Source organism: Heliconius melpomene, chromosome 8 (genome assembly GCF_056956725.1).
Source record: "Heliconius melpomene rosina isolate 202511_hmr_F chromosome 8, ASM5695672v1, whole genome shotgun sequence".
In the NCBI taxonomy this organism is placed as follows: domain Eukaryota; kingdom Metazoa; phylum Arthropoda; class Insecta; order Lepidoptera; family Nymphalidae; genus Heliconius; species Heliconius melpomene.
Window position 1 is genome coordinate 5,493,271 of NC_140396.1, and position 20,790 is coordinate 5,514,060.

Genomic DNA, 20,790 nt, shown 5'->3' on the forward strand with positions numbered 1-20,790 from the left:
ATAAGTAACAAGGAAATAAACCAAATAAAGGAATTTCTACTTTGTATCAACAAAACATGATATATATGGATCTCGTTTTACTTAGTAAGTGTTAAAAGCATCGCTTTAAAATTTTCATCTACATTTTAAAATCAGCACAAAATGTAATCAAATTGGTTATTAATTTTAAGTGCAAAAAAATTGATTACTGAATTTTAATTGTACTTATGACTGTAAACGTAACGGTTGTGGGTTCGATTCTCACTCAAAGTAAAATAAATACTGGCACGACGACAAAGCGCGACTTAGACTTCCGACTTTCAATATGCAATATCTAAAAAATAAGGTGGAAAAGAAAAATAATGTTTTAACACTAGATTCCCTCTGTCTTCCTTGCAGTACCTATACAGCATGAAGGTAGAAAAGAAATAAATCTATCGAAAGAGTAAAACTGCATCAATATTCAATATCAGTTAGATTGCCTCTTACGTAACGTAACTTTTACGTAACTGGCCTTAGCGATATCTTTTCTTTTCTTAAAAGTATCTGTAGTAGTAACTACACTACAAACTTTGTGAATGTCTTATTATAGTGCTTGTTATGTCTTAAATGAGTGAATTTTGTTTAATATTTATCATTCAAAGATAATATGAAAAACCGTTAAGCTAAAGAAAAATCCATCCATACCTATATTATAAATTCGAAAGTAACTCTGTCTGTCTGTGGTCTGTCTGTCTGTGATAAAATACGCATATAGAGATACTTGAGGGTCTCGGGATGAATACTTTTCTTTCTCATATTTGTAATATTTTCGACATATACCAATATATTAAAATATTTATTAATTTGACATGCAATTTTTTCCACCATGTTAATAACAACCGTCGCTAGGCGACCGTTGCTAAGCAACGAATTGCAAAGTTTGTTGTTAGAAAACGTCACCCAAAATGAGCTTGTTTAACGCATCTCTCTATTGAAAACTGAAAATATTTTCATAAATATATTTAATAAATATTCGTATAGTTCAAGCGGGCGTAGCCGCGTTCGGGTCCACTAGTATTTTTATATTTATAAATCACCTTTTTAAAAAAGGGAACCTATAAGTATTTTATAGGATTAATTAAGTCAATTTGCTATGATAACAGAGTACTGAGATACGAATGCAAATATTTGTCCCGTTTTGATTAATTTAAAAAGACTTGCCGTTTGGGCCTGATGAGGAAAACAAATCTTTCATAATGAAGTTAGAATAAAGACGTTACTGCTAATATTTGATTTAATAAAATTTCCAACTTAAAATAATCATTTCCTTTTCGTTTCTTTTACAATAAAGATTTATTCAATATTTTAATTTTAAAGTTTTTTGTTGTAGAACTTAAGTCATCTAAACTCAAAATTTCAACGTGTATTGAATTGGAATCTTTTTTAGTCTGTATACTTATACAATTAAAATAGAAATAGAAAATATCTAATAGGAAATGTGAGAGTAGCGGTGAGCTACAAATAATAAGAGCAAAATGTTTCTAAAAAAGACACAAGAAAGAAAATACTAAAATGTCACTAGATTCATTTACCTTTTATACCATTATATTTTTTACCTTTGATAGGTAAAATATTTATCTATTTTACCTTAATTAATAAAAAAAAAATGATATGGAAGTAAAAAATAAGGATAGTAAGTAAAAATATTTATTCCTCTTAATGACTCGTAGATCGTAGAACGCGATCGAGGGATAATTACCAGAAGATGGGCAGCAGCGTCTTCCTGTGCAACAAAAATAACTACTGCACGCAGTGCCAAGCGTGGTGACTATGGCAATAACCCCCTATGAAAGGCACAAATACACCCCGGCCCCCAGTCCCCGGCGGCCCCGCTATTCCTGGCTACGACAGCGGCCTTGGTCACGGCGGGGCAGGGGGTGCTAAGAATCTCCGGCAGAGATTCGGCTGTCATAAATCAAAACGATCTCTGCACCTGGCAACATATAACACCAGGACCCTGAGAACCGACGAGAAGATAAAAGAGCTGGAGGAAGAGATAGGCAAGTTAAAGTGGAACATCATAGGACTTTCCGAAGTCCGAAGACAGGGGGAGGACACGGTAATTCTTAAGTCTGGTAACTAGCTCTATCACCGGGAGGGCGAAAATCTGTCCCAAGGTGGTGTCGGGTTTCTCGTTCACAGGTCCCTCGTCAACAACGTGACACAAGTCGAAAGTGTGTCAGCAAGGGTAGCGTACCTTATACTCAGAATATCGAAACGGTATTCGCTGAAGGTCATACAGGTAAATGCTCCGACTTCGACACACCCAGACAATGAAGTTGAGGCTATGTATGAGGACGTCAGTAGAGCCATACATGCCTCAAAGACTCATTTCACGGTAGTGATGGGGGATTTTAATGCAAGACTGGGCGAGCGAGACGGTGACGAGCAGAAAGTAGGGCCCTTTGGATTTGGGCAACGGAACCACCGAGGTCACTTGCTTGCTGACTTTTTGGAGAGGGAGAACCTCTTTATGATGAACTCTTTCTTCAAAAAGAAACCACAGCGCAAGTGGACTTGGATAAGCCCTAGTGGCTCCTCTAAAAGCGAGATAGACTTCATCCTGACAGACAAGAGGCACATATTTAACGATGTCTCAGTGATCAATAGGGTTAAAGCCGGTAGCGATCACCGGATGGTAAGAGGCACGTTGAATATCAATATTAAGCTGGAACGGTCACGCTTGATGAAGTCTACACTCCGACCGACACCTGTGCAAATCCGTGGCTCCGAGAACTTTCAGCTGGAGTTGGAAAATCGTTTCGCGGACCTAGAATTATGCAAGTCTGTGGATGATTTCAACACGAGGGTGGTACGAATCGTCCATGAGTTGGGATCCAAGTTTTTTAAGACCCCCTCCAGTAGTAAACCTCAAGAGCTCTCTGATCATACACTTGGTCTTATGAAAGAAAGGCGTGAACTGTGTATACGGTCCCCGTCTTCAATGTTTAAATACAGGCAGCTCAATAAACAGATCTCTTGTAGCAGACGACGTGATCTGCGTGCTCAGAATGCAAGGCGCGTCAAGAACATAATCGAGCGGAACCAAGGCTCCAAGGTGTTCACAAGGAATCAGAGTGTTGGGCAAAGCCAGTTAACGAGGTTGAAGGCGGAGTCTGGTGCTATAGTTTCGTCTAAGCCTGAAGTTCTGAGAGAAATTGAGAGGTACTACGGACATTTATATACATCTTTGAAACCTCTCGTTCCCAATTTGGTAAATAAAAAAAAAACAAATTGACCCGACGCTATACCGAAGATTTTCCGGACGTCAGCCTGTACGAAATTAGAGAAGCCCTTAATCAGCTTAAGAACAACAAAGCACCAGGTGATGACGGTATCACAGCAGAGCTACTAAAAGCTGCAGGGAAACCCCTCCAAGTAACGCTACAAAAATTATTTGATACCGTCATCAGTAGCGGAACTGTTCCGAAAGATTGGAGCAGGAGCGTGGTTGTGCTGTTCTTCAAAAAGGGCGATAAGAGAAAAGAGCTCTATCGCCCTTTTGAAGAACTACAGACCGATCTCGCTTTTGAGTCACATCTATAAGCTTTTTTCAAAGGTTCTCACTAATCGTATCGCGCGCAGACTAGACGACTTCCAGCCTCCCGAACAAGCCGGTTTCCGAAAAGGCTACAGTACCATGGACCACATACATACACTGCGACAGGTCATACAGAAGACCGAGGAGTACAATCTGCCGCTATGTATTGCGTATGTGGACTATGAGAAAGCCTTCGATTCTATCGAGACCTGGGCGGTGCTAGAGTCTCTCCAACGATGCCAGATTGACTATCGATACATCGAGGTATTGAAGTGTGTATACAAAGCCGCGACCATGTCAGTCCATGTCCACGATGGAAAAACACCGCCTATTCCACTGCAGCGCAGAGTGCGACAGGGGGATGTAATATCCCCGAAACTGTTCAATGCTGCATTGGAAGACGTGTTTAAGCTGATTGAGTGGAAGAGGCATGGTATTAACATCAACGGCGAGCACTTAACACACCTTCGATTTGCCGATGATATAGTAATCTTGGCAGAGTCGCTGGAGGAACTCAGTACTATGCTAGGGGACCTCCATAGCGCCTCACAACGGGTGGGTCTTAAGATGAACATGGACAAGACAAAAATTATGTCTAATGTCCATGTTACACCCATGCCGGTCGTTGTTGAAGGCGTACCTCTGGAAGTTGTTGACGAGTACATTTACCTGGGACAAGTGATCCGAATGGGTAAGTCCAACTTTCAGAGAGAGGTTACTCGTAGAATCCAACTCGGCTGGGCAGCGTTTGGGAAACTACAAAATATCTTCTCGTCTAGTATCCCTCAGTGCCTGAAAACAAAAACTTTCAACCAGTGTATGTTGCCAGTGTTAACATATGGCGCTGAGACGTGGTCCTTCACTGCAAGCCTTATCCACAGGCTCAAAGTGGCTCAGCGAGCGATGGAGAGGGCTATGCTTGATATTTCTCTACGCGACAAAATTCGTAATGATGAAATCCGTAGACGAACGCGGGTTACCGACATAGCTCTCAAAATTTGAAGCTGAAAAAGCTGAAGTGGCAATGGGCAGGCCATATTGTCAGGAGGGCCGACAACCGATGGGGAAGAAAGGTCCTCGAATGGCGACCACGTCTCGGCAAAAGGAGCACAGGCCGCCCTCCAACCAGGTGAACCGACGACCTTAAAAAGACAGCGGGAATCCGCTAGATTCAAAGGGCGCAGGACCGGACGGAGTGGCGAGAATAAGGGGAGGCCTATGTCCAACAGTGGACGTTGAAAGGCTGATGGATGGGATGGATGGAATGGCATTATTTGAAACGTTACTACTCGTAATATAGATAAAACATACTACAACAGATAATAAAACTACTTATAACTAAATCAATATTTTACCTTCATTGCTTTTGTGCTACAACTGTGACATCTGTGTGTAAAAATAACGCCTGTGTATATATTCCATAACAGTTACCAATACAAATATATTCTTAACTATCTTTTATAACTTAGTGTTAAGACACTCCGTTCCCAACTTTCTGCCAAATTCTAGAGGCATTGCGTGTTGAGTGGCAGAACTCAACGTCACGCTTTACCTCAACACCAGAGCGAAGAAATGGAAATATAAGCGAGCAAGCAAGCAAGCAAAATTCATTTTAGCGAAATTCAAAGCACTTAAATACAAAAACAATAAAACAATTGTACCGTAGAGACTTTATTTACGTCAAACGAAAAAGTTATTCCTATTAAAATAACAACAGTGTAATACATTTGACGTCAGCACCGATAACTCTCTCTTTTGCAGAGGAATTGTGAGAGAATGCTCACGCTAAGATTCTTGGGACTTGTTAAACTCAAAGTAAACGTGTACAATTATGGCCGTAACAATAAACTGAAACATACTGTCTGTACCTTAATTAAATTTGTCTTCCATATGAGTGCTCTTGATCTTATTATATTTGTTCTAATGTTTTATATGAGCAAAATATTTCCTTTTTTTTTAATTAAAACATCAAAATGAACCTTTATGTAATGTAGAACTTTTATACCAGTCATGGCACAGGGCCACAAAGTGTCACTCTAAACGTGACAGGTTGTGGGTTCGATTCCCAATAACGAAATTATGATAATGTCTTAAGGTAGATAATGTCTCTAGGTTCCCTCTGTACAGCTGTTAATATACTATTTATAATCTATATATATAAAAGGACTTGTCCTCACTGACTGAGGTAAGACGCACGCACAGCCTTAACCGCTGATGGTAGAAACGTAAAATTTGGACAAAAGTTTACTTTCGTTATCTGGACATCCACTAAGAAGGGATTTTGAAAAATTTTAACCCTAAAGGGGTGAAAAAGGGGTATAAAGTTTGTATGGAAAAAAAATTAAATCAGCACCAATTTTTTAATTGAACACATATTTCATCGTTTTCTAGAATTCTCCCCCTAAGGGTGCAAATAAGGGGTTGAAACTTTGTATAGACTTTTTTTAAATCGGCACCAATTTTTATAATATTTGAAATTCAGACTCTTAAAAGTATTTAATTGAACACATGTTTCATGGTTTTCTAGAATTCTTCCCCTAAGGGTGCAAATAAGGGGTTGAAAGTTTGTATGGAAAAATCTTTAAAAAGCCACTGATTATTATAAAATTTGAAATTTAGTCTCTTAAAAATCTTTCATTGAGCACATGTTTCGTGGTTTATAAGAATTCACTCTTTAATAAGCAAGCGAAGCTGCGCGCGTCCGCTAGTGTTATATAAATAGAGAAAGCTTTAGATGAAGCAAAAGAGTACATTTTATTCCTTTTTATTTTGCATTTCATCCTTTGTTTTATATTAGTTAACTTTCTACAAACTAAAAGCTTTTTCAGGGAACCAATAAATTGCTATTAAAATTTAATAACTTAAATAGTTTTAAATTGATTTATCGTTGGCGCAAGGGCACAAGTAGCGAGACGCTTGTAATTTCGATTTAATATTTTCATCTCCTTGCTTCAGTAACGAGGCAAAGCGCGGTGTTCAGTTCCACTCCACACATAATGTCTAAAAATTCGGCAATAAATGGATAACACAAAGTGCCATAAAACTAGGTTCCCAGGTACCCTCTGCGTACCCTGATTTAAGCAGAAAAAAAATTAAAGAAAAAAATGTTTGTGTATAATGAAATCAAACATTGTACCTATAGTATTTATGATTTCTAATATAGATTTTTTTACCTATAAATATTTATATTTTCTCTAGAGTGCCTAGTCCAAGGCAGAACTATCGACTCAGGATTCAGGACTATTGTCAGTAAAACAAAGAAAAATCGAGCTTCTGAAACATTGTACCTCCGGTACGAATTTTTAACTGCAACTAGCTGCAATGATTACTAATTCATTTATCTATTATTAGGACTTATTTTTCAAATAAAATTATGTTTCAGATTTCACTGTATAATTAATTAGACAGAATTGTGACTTTGGTTCCTAGCACCAGAAATTTCTTTTAAATTTTCTTATAAAGAATCCAAAACGGAGAAAGAGGTATCATTTTAAAACCTTGTCTCTGTCTTCGAGTATTAAAAAGAATTCGAGTAGTAAAATATGCAAGGTGTTAATTTTGCTTTTTGCATGTGACTCTAAAGGCAACAGGTTGTGAGTTCAATTCCTACTCGAGGAAATTAAATATTTGATATTCTCATTTCTTCATTTTGGTGTGGAGGCAAAGCGCGGCATTGAGCGCCACTCAACACAAAGCGAAAATGAGGAGCATATCTTAATACTAGGCCTATCCTGCCACATACGAAACATAGCGAGAAACTAAAAAATATATATATTTCACAAGCCCAATTCCACATTCCATAAAGAAGCTACAAATCGTCGTAGTCTTCGTAGAGCGTATGTGCTGGAACTTCCCAAACAGTTTATCCAGTGCATCGGGGTTGTTTGGAACTAGTTTCATCTAATTTAGTCGCGTCTAGCCCGATGTGCTATTTACAAGGACACCCTGTACAGGATTAATTTGTCTTTTGTACTCCCTAAATCCAGCTTAAGCTGTCCTCTTGAACAGAGCAAACGTTAAGATGCATGGCTTTGTTAACGGGATTCGTTTTTTTATTTTTATGTTATTTTATTTAGGAAAGGATTAAAAATTATATATTTTTCAGTAAATTACTTTATATATCTTTATTAGAATTATTAGCGCAGGGGATTTCGACGGTTGTGGGTTCGATTCCTGCTCGGGGGAATGAAATTTTAAATATTTTAACTAGGCAAAGCCCGACGTTTATTTCCACTAGAGAATTCGGTGGAGAGTGGAGAGCGGATATGACTTAATGAGAACGAAGTGTCTCGGCCTTCAAGCCATTCTCCGCGTGTAAAACTAGTAAATTTAACTAGTATATTTAATTAACATAACAGTAATATTTTAATTAACATTCGTCTTCCTTATATAATACAGGAAAATATAAACCAATTGATCTCAAAAAGTAATTAAGTCTACAAATAAATAACGGAAAAACGTAAAAAAATATTGACTAAAACAGCCTTATTACTATAATGACTGTATAAAGCTCGAGAAAGACTATTTAACCGTAAAATTCAGCCGAATAAGCAAATAAAGGAGATAATTAGTTAGTGGAAAAGTAAACGTCTTTGTAAGTCTAAACGCTAACGAATAAAATTTGTGAAAAGAAAATTCTACATAAAAATTTTCTAAGTACGGTGGTTTTTCATAAATTGTTTTAATTATGACGTAAAATACTTTTTTTTCTCTGTTTTATCTTCAAGCTATATTCCGCACAAAGTAAGGTAGGCAGAGGAAACCTAGAGTTAAGACACTCCGCCGATTTCTGGAGCCGCATGGAGAATGGATGGAATGTGTAAGGGATACAGCCTAAAATTAAAATATACATATTTATTTATACGAAAAGATATGACAAGTTCTTTTTGTGTAAAATACACTATTTAGGCCAGCTAAATAGGTTAAATTAGATACCTTAAAAATAACGTTAAAAACATCCTTTTATCTACAGCGCCGAGTAAGTCGATGCGAAATGTAATTAGGAACTTGTTGTCGGGTCCTTAACATCGAGCGAGGTCCAACCAAAAACTAATACCCCACCACGAAATACTCGTCAGTTTCATGCATCAAATAACACTTTCCGAGGATTAAATTAGACTTCACAGGTTGATTCCCAAAAGGTTCCAACGTAAGCTGATATTACACTAAGGTTGAATTTCGGGGTAATATTCTCTTATATTATCCCGAATATGAACCTTACTGTAATATCGTCTATTTAGCTTTGTAATATTAATTATGTATTTCTTATACATATATTATGAAATTTACTTTTGTATTAACATTGGAAGCTAAATAATATTTATTAATAGATCTAAAAATCTTTTAATAGAAAAAAATATTTTAAATTAATATTTTAAATGTTAATATTCTTCTTCTTCTTTGTCGTTTCGCTCTTGACACGGCGGGCGTGGTCGTCTTGTAAATGTTAATATATCTATACTAATATAATAAAGCGGAAGAGTTTGTTTGTTTGTTTGTTTGTTTGTTTGTTTGTTTGAACGCTAAGATCTCTGGATCTACTGGTCCGATTTTCATTGTTTTTGTTTTGTATGAAAGCTGCATTCTTCAGAAGTGCTATAGGCTATATAACATTACATTACACATATATACTAATATATTTTAAAGTACATTCTAATTTGACATGCAATTTATTCTGCCATGTTAATAACAACCGTCGTTGCTACGCGACCGCTACCGCGACGTTTTGATATTCATCCTTAAGAAAATAAATATAATAGTCACTTTTAGCATTTTATCTAGTGTTAGAAATAATTAGAAATAATGACCATAGAGGTTATATAAGGACGACTCTAATTACTGGCTGGCACTTTTATGGGCTGTCAACGGCGACCAAAAAGAAAGGGATCGCCAACGTCACTCTGCCCGATGGATTCTTTAGAACCAGATATTGTTATTAGACTGCTAGATAATTCCCTTTGGTTGTTTAATAATTATTTGAAGCCTTGTTTTAATTCATTACCTTTCCCACTTTATTTAATATTTCCAATAGTTTCTAACATCAGAAGTGGGATAGAAGCCTTAGTTACTAAGCCATCCCATTCCTGATCTTTCTAATATTTTTGTGTAATCGGGTAGAGTTACATAGCAATGTCTTCTGATAGCTAACGTTGCAAAACTAGGGGGAGGCGCTATACGCGAACTCCCTCCCTACTAATCACTTCGTGAGATAAAGCCGCGGAGTCTGACTTCGTGTTGGTGCTGGGTGCGGCACAATGTGCTCCTGCACTATCGACATCAACCTAAACAACACCAACGCTGTTACCAGAGTTGCCGTTATCTGTGGGACGACAAACACCAGTAGAGCAATACAGCTGAGCTTCACGGTGAGATCAAACCAATATTATGTTTCCATTTTTGCCTCAATATTTATGACGTCCACACGTGGTGTGACGAAATCGATAAAGTTTGCATACTTTACCAAATAACTGTAAAGATTAGACATCCTCTTCCTTGTGGTCAGGTTAGGCCGAGACAAAATAAAATAATAGCTGCTAGGTACATGGTATGATATGCATGGCTGGTATTATGGCGAGGAGAATGGACACCAGATACATGTGCTGCTTTCTTTGATTGATAATTTTCCCATTTAGTATCTATTTGTTCTTGACTATGTATCAAACTATTTGTGTACTCACCATGTTTTTGTTGTACATGGTGCTTATGTAATTTTTAGTTAGTGTGTTTTGCGCAGTGCTGTGTGTACGGTAACTAAAGGTTAGTAAGGAGGCATGTGGTTGCGTCGGTGGGGCCCAGGCTGACTAGAGACCCAGTAAGTCCGGTCTTACTTCTGTAGTGTCAGAGTGACTCACAAGGGTGAGAAGAGATCTGATGCCAAAGTCTACAGTTTATATTTGTTTTGCATTTTTTTAGTTACTGTAAACCTCTGTAGGTGTCAGATTGACTCACAAGAGACTGGTGTAAATCCTGATGCATTTAGTATTCGGGTGAGTGGGAAGAGATCCGATGCAAAATCCTACTATTTCTATTTGGTTTCTGAGTTAATGTTTAATTTGTAGGTGTCGGATTGACTCGCAAGAGACTGATGTAATTCTAATGCATCTAGTATCCGGTTGCGTGAGAAGAGATCTGAAGTAAAATCCTACCACGCGTATTTGATTTTCATTCTTGTGTCATTGTTTAATACGAAAGTTCAAAGATACATGTTCAAGGACAGATTTCAGATACAAACTGACAATTATATTTGAAACTAATTACTACTAACGTTACTTATTACGATAACTAATTCCATTTTATATGACAGATCATAACGAAACTGGTAATGTGAGCTCTACTAATACTGATGATGCTGGACCTTCTTATGAAACAAAGGAAGGCATCGGGACGCTGCCATGTCAGGAGAGGCCGTGTTAGAAATAATTAGAAATAATGACCATAGAGGTTATATAAGGACGACTCTAATTACTGGCTGGCACTTTTATGGGCTGTCAACGGCGACCAAAAAGAAAGGGATCGCCAACGTCACTCTGCCCGATGGATTCTTTAGAACCAGATATTGTTATTAGACTGCTAGATAATTCCCTTTGGTTGTTTAATAATTATTTGAAGCCTTGTTTTAATTCATTACCTTTCCCACTTTATTTAATATTTCCAATAGTTTCTAACACTAGATTGAAATTATAGTTTACTGTATAACATACTAATAAATAATTAAGGAGATGTCACTGAAATGACCTAGCCACCTAGCGGGCGGCATAGTATGAGTATGACCGACGCGAACGGGCAGATGACGTTGACGGTTTTATAAATTTTCATACATTTTCGAACTTTATTTGTTGTTTATAATTAATTTAAAATACACTTTGGTTCTCTTCTTATTTTATTTGATATTGCCCGCTAAAATTATCCTACTTAATAGAGAGAAATGTTTAGTTATTTCGTAGAGTCGATATCTATGCACGCACGTACGGAAAACTTTAGGTACTTTTTCTAATATTAAGAATACCTATCCTTTAGTTACTTTTAATCCTGTTGTTAGTTCATTTCAATAACTCAGATAATTTTTTCTAATAATGTGTATCTACTTATTATTCTTTTTGATTATTTGAGCTTATATTTTCTTACTAATTCTATTGAGAATTGAAAATAATTTCATGAATATATTTAATAAATATTCTTATAGTTGAAGCAGGCGTAGCCGCGTCCGGGTCCACTAGTAAGCTATATAATTTAATTTCAAAATATTTAATTTAACAAGTAATAATAGTACATGTGCAAATAAATGTCCATTTATCGAAAAAAAATTGTATACTTGTAGATGATATTTTTAAAATTATATTATTGCTAAAAACGAAAATAATGTAGTTTAGTAAATTAATAATTATATATTGCTAGTAATAGAATATATTCAATATTCGATTAAAGGGATATATTGCCTAGAATTCTGCCTTACTCATCCAATTAATTGAGTAAAACCTTTGTTCCTTTCCTTAAGAATTGCATTCACCATTTCTTAAATATTAAGATAAACTTTAATTATACCACTAAAGCTTTTCAACAGCTTATTTTATTTCCAACTGCAACAAGTTAATTTTGCAATAGAAGCTATTTATTTCGTAACGAAGTAAGACGGTTAAAAGTGAGAAAATATTCCACAAATACAGGTTCACCGTATAATAAGGGTTGGGGTTGAGTAAGGAGCTCAGTAAAACATAATTAAAATCTTGTTAGTGATGTCGGGCGTTCAGCGTCGAGACGTGGTCTGGTAAAAACGAATCCTGACCACCGAATGCTTCCCTTTTCAGGCTTCGAGTAACACTTTCACGGGGTTAAAATTGGACTTTACAGGGTTGTTTTGTGAAAGGGCTTTGAAAGTGTACATAGAAATGGGAAACGTCATGCTCTTATATGACATTTGACTGATTTTGTACTGCTTTATGTCTATTATTGAGAACGTTGACAATTTTGGATCTAATTAAAAAAAAACGGAAATTGCACAGTAGCACAGGTGTGTGATTTTAAATCGTAACGGTTGTGGTTTTGGTTCCCACTAGGTTCCCTTTACTTACTTTGCTATTTGTGGAATACTTCATGCTTTAAGAATAATCTTTGGCTTACCACTAAACGCCTTAATGAAGAAAATATTAACTAATACATATAACAATAATGTTTTGTGCAAAAAAAAATCTTTACTTAATTTTTTGAAATTTAATTACAAATCCACCAATTAACAACAATTGGCGACCACGAAAACTACCATTGCTTACAAAATGACTTAACTCTATAAAAGGAGAGTTATCAAAATGAGCAAGGAAGAGACTGTATTACGAGTGCGGAAATTAATTTACAAATATAAATAAATTCTATTTACTTCTGCTTGGCGGACTGTAACGTAATTGCGACGCTCCCGTCTTGAATCGTTTTGCCAACAATTTAATGGTGAAATCGTAAATGTTTATTTTGGGGCTGTTCTCGCGGGTCGACATCGTTATGGGTCTTTAATAGCCAATAAACTGTCAACGTATTGGGTACCCTTCACCTGAATGGGCCAGATGGTAACAGAGTATTGTAAAAATCTTTGTAGGTAACAGTTTTTACTAATAGCATTAGCCTATCGTGGTACAGAGACTGTAACGCAACGGTTGTGGATTCGATCCTCATTCTTTTCTCATCTTATTATTTATATTTTTATTTCTTCAGGCAATAATTACGGCGTCAATCCCGCAACTAAACACACAATGCTTCGAAAATTTAGAGGAAAGTGGGGAGGCCCACTACTAGGTTCTCAATTTCTACCCTTCTATGTGCGGGATACAGCGTGAAGCTGAAAAAAACATTTTTCACGATAATTGTAAAACTCTTCCATAATCTACACAGATAAAATATAAAAATGATTCCTTTCATATTTTTTTTTAATAAAACTCAGTGAAGCACATGTTCACCAAATATAATTTCTAGTGGCGTTCATCCATTGGCCTTTATTAGGACTGATTCGTCGAAACCCAAGGCGTAATTTCTCTTAAGTAATTTCATATAATGGAATTTTGCTCCAAACTGGAGTTCTCTTGAAAGGGGAGACGTCCCTCCGAGTTTTAATGGCTTAACAGAATCTTGAAGTGAATTAACTTTTTGACATTTTGGGTAATAATTCATAATTTCAATATTGACTAATTCAGGATTTATTTTAATATTTAATTTTCTTTCTATTTAAGACTAATTTTTACAAATGTTTGATTTCACTTTTATAAGTAAGCCTTAAAACGTGTACTTGTTATAGCAAATATATTAAATAGATACGATAAGTTAAATATGTTTTTGTTATAAATATGTTTAAATTGTTCCAGATCCCCCAGTAGTGTCTCTATCTCTGGGCAGCACCCTCAACCCCCACGACATTAAAGAAGGCGATGACGTTTACTTCGAATGTTCCGTACGTGCCAACCCAAAGGAGCATCGTATTTCTTGGTATCACAATGTAAGTGCTTAGAACGAATGTATTTAAATGTAGTAAATTGTTATATTGTTATGTTATTCTATGTAATAGGAGTAAGCATACACGTAGAACAGTAGTAAAGTCAAATTCAAAGTCAAAATATCTTTATTCCATAAAAATGCTTAACATTTACTTGGACATGTCATAAAAGTAGAAAAAAAATGCCAAACAAAAAAAAAAATGTGCAATTTTGACTTGAAAAAAGCCCGTTCAAATGGTTGAGCTCATGAGAAGATACAGGCAAAGAAACTCATGGCCACTCTTTAAATGCCAACATTTGTTATAAATTACAATTACAATTAACAATTTTAACTTAGAAATAGAGCAACTCATTTCCAAACATCTTTATCGCGAACATAATCTTTAACAGAGTAATATGATTTTTGGCAGAGCCTGTGCTTTACCACTTTTTTAAATTTGTTCAGTGATAAATTAACCACGTCGTTTGGAAGTTTGTTATAAAAGTGTATACTTTGACCTACGAATGAGTGAGACACTTTATGGAGCCTAGAGAAGGGCACAGCAAGCTTATTTTTATTTCTTAAATTATATTGATGGAGGTCACTGTTTTTATTAAATTTATTAATATTCTTATGCACATATACTAAGTTGTCGTAAATATATTGGGAGTGTAGTGTGAGGATGTTAAAGTCTTTGAATTTATTCCTTAGTGACTCCCGTGGACCCATTTTATAGACTGCTCGGACAGCCCGTTTTTGGAGCACAAAAATGGTATCTATGTCAGCGGCACTGCCCCAAAGTAATAGGCCGTAAGACATAATGCTATAGTATTGACTGAATTCTTAAATTAAAAAAATAAAATATATTTAAGCTGTACTTAAAATGTAATACGTACGATTTGATCATTTTATGTTCATTTTCATTCAAATAATATAACATATTTTTGTATATAAATAAAAATCGGGTTCACGCTGTATTCCGCACACAGCAGGGTAGGCGATGGAAACCTAGTGTTAAGACATTCCATTCCCAGTATTTCTAGGTATTTCGCGTTAAGTGTAGGAACTTAACGGCCGTCGTTTGTCTTGGCGCCAGATCGTAGAAATGAAAATATTAATAAATAATAATTCATTCCGTTGAGTGGGGATCGAACCCACAACCATAGCGTTACAGTCACATCTTAATGCCCACGCACCACGACAGCCGCATTTCACATCACATATTTGGATATGAAAAAAAAATGTAAATATAATATAACTAGCGGACGCGCGCAGCTTCGCTTGCGTATTTAAGGGTGAATTCTAATAACCCATGAAACATGTGTTCAATGAAATATTTTTAAGAGTCTAAATTTCAAATTTTATAAAAATCGGTGGCGATTTAAAGATTTTTCCATACAATCTTTCAACCCCTTATTTGCACCCTTAGGGGGTGAATTCTAGAAAACCATGAAACACATATTCAATTAAATATTTTTACCCTTACCTTCCATACAATCTTTCAACCCCTTATTTGCACCCTTAGGGGGAGAATTCTAGAAAACGATGAAACACGTGTTCAATGAAATACTTTTAAAAATCTAAATTTCAAATTTTATAAAAATCGGTGCCGATTTAATAATTTTTCCATACAAACTCACAACCCCCATTTCACCCCTTTAGGGTTAAAATTTTATAAAATCCCTTCTTAGTGGATGTCCACATTACGAAAGTAAACATCTATCTAAATTTAACGTTTCTACCGTCAGCGGTTAAGGCTGTGCGCGCGTCTTACCTCAGTCAGTGAGGACAAGTCCTTTTATATATATCGATAGAAGTTCGGTAAAAGATATTTTTGAAATTTAAACCTAAAAATCTATTGAGTACCAACAAACACCTCTAATTTGCGTCACAACAACCAACGAGCGACGAAAATATACTTCATAGTATGTATAATGTATACTTAACTTAATTTTCTACTTGCCTTTTAAGTGGTACGTTTTTGGTGGTATTCAGGAAATGGCGTTATTTTATGTTATACCACTAAATATCTCAAGGCTTGAATATGTAGGTCGCCATACAAAAGTGCACAAGCACTTAACTAGGTTAAGCTGTAGTTATATTACTTTTAAGCTAAAAGCTTAGAAATTTCGTTAAAAATATGCCAGTTTTTACCATCGAGGTATCACGGGAGGAAAATGTTTTTTTTATTTCGTTTTGAATATATACCTACGTACAAACTTATTACGACAGTCGTTGCTATGTATATACATTTTTATTATAATTTTCATATAGAATGTGTAAATATAACATTATCAATGTAAATAATATTTTGATCAAAATAAACGATATTTCAAAATTTTACTATATTTAATTTTCATGACTTATTTATATAGGGTACCTACATGAACTAGTAGCCCGTAAAAACATCAATTTCACGTTATTCGACTTTCACTTAAATTAAATTAGGAGAAAATTATTATATTTCAAGGTGATTTTTGGGTCTTGTTTGTTATATCATATTATTTCTAAGTGAGATTCGATATCTACTATACTTGTTACAATAAGCGCACATAACACGTTAATTAATTGCGCTCTCTTCTCGAAACGTGTGATATACGAAAATATTTCCAATAATATTATTAATATTTCCCTAATGTTATTAAAATATATATATGTACAAAATCCATTACGATTTTAGTACATTCCACTGATTATATTCACAGTCTAGTAGGCTTATCGTAATCGGAGCACGGTTTTGTGACCTTTATCACACGGGAAAGCTAAGTTAGTCGATTTAAACATATATATATATATATATATATATATATATAGATATATATATATATATGTATGTGTGTGTATTGCTTAGTGTTTAACAGATAAAGTTAATAAGTTATAAGTTTTTTTTAATTGCAAGTATTGATTTTATAATTACTAAATTATACCCATACTTACATTACAAATTTGAAAGTAACTCTGTTTGTCTATCTGTGACGTAATCACGGCCAAACCACTAATTCAATTGTTATAAATTTTCATATAGAAATACTTGACGGTCTTGAAATGAATATAGGCTACTTTTTTCTCATATGTTTTTTTTATTTTTCTAGAAATTTCATTATTTTAAGAAAAGGTCAATTAATACTAGATTCCCTCTACCCGATATATGTGTAAACCGCTTCATAATAAAGTTTACAGAAACAAGTTTTAAATAGTGCATAATATAAAACATAAACCTTCATTTTTAAAAGCTTCACCTATAAAACTTTAGTACAAATTTAAATAAGTTACAGGAAAGCTTTACAATACGTTTAGCATAACGTATATTTAAATTTAAGACATATCAAATTGCATATACGGAGTAGCACACTATACCTTTTGTAAATCACCTTTTAATATTAATCTTGCACGCGAAGTTCAAACGCCCGTATTTATTTACCCTGTTTGTACGTTTATGCAAAATAAACTTCTTAAACATTACAGTAGTATAAAACTAATATTAATATTTTTAAAAGACTTAAAAATATTAGCTAGACTACAATTTCTTATTTATTTGATATAGTGTACCTACAGTTCGCGAGAATTAAAGCTATTAAAAAAATAGAGCCAGAAAGAAAAGAAGAAAAAAAAAATTTTGAGTTCGATTAAATTTCTGATGCTGCTATCTATAATGAAATATTTAATTACATTTCTTCGCTTTGATGTCGAGGCAAAGCGCGACGTTGAGTTCCTCCGGAATTCAGTTGAAAGTGGGGAACGGAAGTGTCTAAACACTACCCAGGTTTTCTCGTACGTACCTTGGGCGATATATAGCCTATAGACTTGTCTTATAATATTACATGTCTTTATAATATTTTAAGCTCAAATATTAAATAAATGATGTATTCAGGACAAGCCAGTGCTCCACAATGTGGTTTCCGGCATCATCGTCAGCACCAAGTCGCTGGTGTTACAAAAGGTGACGAGGGAACACACTGGGGACTACTCGTGTCGCGCCACCAACGCGCTCGGCGAGACCGCAAGTCAGGCTACGCATTTGAGTATACAGTGTACGTATATGTTTAATATTAAATGTATGTATTTTGGTCATTATTTGGTTAATATTATTTTAAACTAGCGATCTGCTCGCGGTTTCGCTTGCTTGAACTATATTATTATTATTGTTTTAATCTGTTTTATTATCATATTTTTACAAACTATTTACAATATAAGTTGAATTGGATTCTGATAAAATAAATTACTAAAAAGGCCATGGTGAAAGTAACGACCTGGCTTTTTTTAAAGTTTTATTCTGTTTTAAAATATTTATAGCACTTTAAAATATGAAGTAAATTTTATTAATAAATATTTTATTTTCTATATACTTATATTATTTATTTATATTATTATTTTCTGTATACATAGTAAATGTGTCCTATAAATGTAAGCAAATTCTCCCTAATGACTGATCTTGTATGCAAGACATGGGTGCGTATCAAATGGGCATGGGCGTTGCGCTCTCAACGTACAAGACACAAGTGGATCTACAGACAATACGACAAAATTGTCATAAATTATATATATATATATATATATATATATATATATATATATAAATAAAATTCAAATGTGTGTTTGAGATTTACAAAATAACCGTGTTTTTTCTAGTAAAGAAGTTAAAATTATAATTTTTTAAAGATTTAACTACAGATATATAGTTTTAATTTTTTTCCTAAACTAGTCCTATGTGGAGATGCTAGCTGTCAAATTTCATAATTCTAAGTTAACCAGATGTACCCTATTAATTTTGATTCCCTTAATAGTCCCAAAATACGCGTGTTTGCGGTATAAACGGCCATATTTTTTTGTTAAATAAATATAGAAATACAATTTTAGAGCAATTCAAGAAACTGTAGACATAAGTACGTGTATATAGTTAGAATTTCAACTCGATATCTCCAAGCATTCCTGAGATTAAGGTTCTTGACACACAGACAGACGGACGGCGGAACAACAAAGTTATCTTATAAGGCAAAGCAGACGAAACTCGCTAAATATAATTTCTGTTCTTAAGTTTCATCCTATCCTATATCTTATAAAACAAAGTCGCTTTTCGTGTCTGTCTGAACTTTCTAACTCTTCTTCTTCTAAACCACCCAACGGATTTTTATGCGGTTTTCACCATTAGGTCGAGTATTTCGCAGGGAAGGTTTATATATAATTTATTATTTGTACATTCTTATGTAAATTAACATAAATACGATAAATGTGTCTAAAGTCCTACCCGTTGAGACACTTTCGCGCATGCGCTGCTTTAATGGTAAGTACTACATGAAAATAATGTACTGGAGTATTGTTCCTCTTAATAAGATCTACAAAAAAGTCCGCGAGAGCATATTTTTATCTTTTAAGAATAACGGGTAGTGATCATATTTCTGTCTAAAAATAGTAATTTCAACATATTTTTTATTGTGAGGGATATTTTTCCATAATGGTATTAATCCTTATCCTTTAAAATACTTTATTAATTTTCTACGTTAAACGAAGATAAAATTTGCTTTTTACACTATTTCGAAATTGCGAATAGTTTTACAGAAAAACGCATTTAATTGTTGACACATCCCGCCGTTGACACATCAGCTGTATGTTACTCAAGTTTCACTTATCCCTTACTCTCAGCATATAAATTAGTATATAAGTTACGTTGGCCATTTAATGTAGACCAAAACTGTCTTTTACTGTTTTTCATTTTAATAAGTACTTTAGAAGTTGTTACAATATCAAAACATCCTTGCTGCGAAACGCACCCCGCGACGTTTTTCTTATACAAGCGCGTCATGAGCAGTCATCGGTGGTTCAGTGGTAGAATGCTCACCTGCCACGCGGGCCCGGGTTCAATTCCCGGCCAATGCATTCTATTTAATTTTCCTCACAGGCAGCCACGTAGTGCTTGCTTTTCATCAGGGACAGAATACCCTCTTCAGCATTAACCACAAGCTCGAAAAAAAAACCCGCCCGCTATAGAGGCATAGCAACGAAGAATTAGATGCGTTTGCACGTATTGGATAATTGGAGTTGAATGTATTATTTCAGCGCGATATATTTGGTTTCAAATTTTTTGTAGTAGTTATTAGTAGGTAGGCTTTTGTTTATAATTTCTTCCGTTTAAAAATAGTCATTTAAATATATTTTAATAAGTACTTGAAAAGATTAGTAGCACAGATTTAAAATTACGGTACCTACTAAAAATCCTTGCTGTGTAAAACAATTGGAAAGTCCTTATTGAAACTACGAAAATGCGGGTTGCAATAGGGTTTAATTAATTTTCACATTATCTTAAGTGCTTTGCAAACATACATTATATGAATAATCCAGTAGTAAAAGCGGGCGAAGCCGCAAGGGGGTCGCTAGTTTAAAATATAAATAAATATAACAATGCCAAATGAATAAATATTTATAATAATATCAGTACAATAGGAAATGAAAGCTATTCTTATTCTAAGTGCTTCACGAAGAGACTTTAATAATTTCGCCAAGTATAATAAATTTGCATAAATTGATACTACAATACCCATTCACTGTATGCCTAATAGCTGTTCTTCTATGCAGTTCACGATTGCGCACGAAATGGGTCCTTAGCTCTTATAGATATACTCGTAAGCTTCAAATGTGGAATTTTTATAATCTCTGGCACTTAGTCGTAGAGGCCACGTGGTGCAAGAGCACAATCGCATTTACATAATGCGATAGGTAGTGGGCTCGATTCCCACTCGAGGAAATGAAATATTTAATATTTTCACTTCTTTGCTCGGCGC

The 20,790-nt window shown here is 34.8% G+C and overlaps 1 protein-coding gene across 3 annotated transcripts in view; it reads left to right on the plus strand.

Moving 5' to 3' along the window:
* LOC146536822 (neural cell adhesion molecule 1-like) overlaps window positions 1–20,790 on the plus strand; it is a 102,484-nt gene that overhangs the window by 59,563 nt on the left and 22,131 nt on the right. For all 3 annotated transcript variants that reach the window (XM_085189293.1, XM_085189295.1, XM_085189296.1), the window contains 2 exons: window positions 13,906–14,036; window positions 17,886–18,045. In XM_085189293.1, the coding sequence (XP_085045419.1) occupies window positions 13,906–14,036; window positions 17,886–18,045 (291 nt within the window). The remainder of the gene's footprint in view (window positions 1–13,905; window positions 14,037–17,885; window positions 18,046–20,790) is intronic.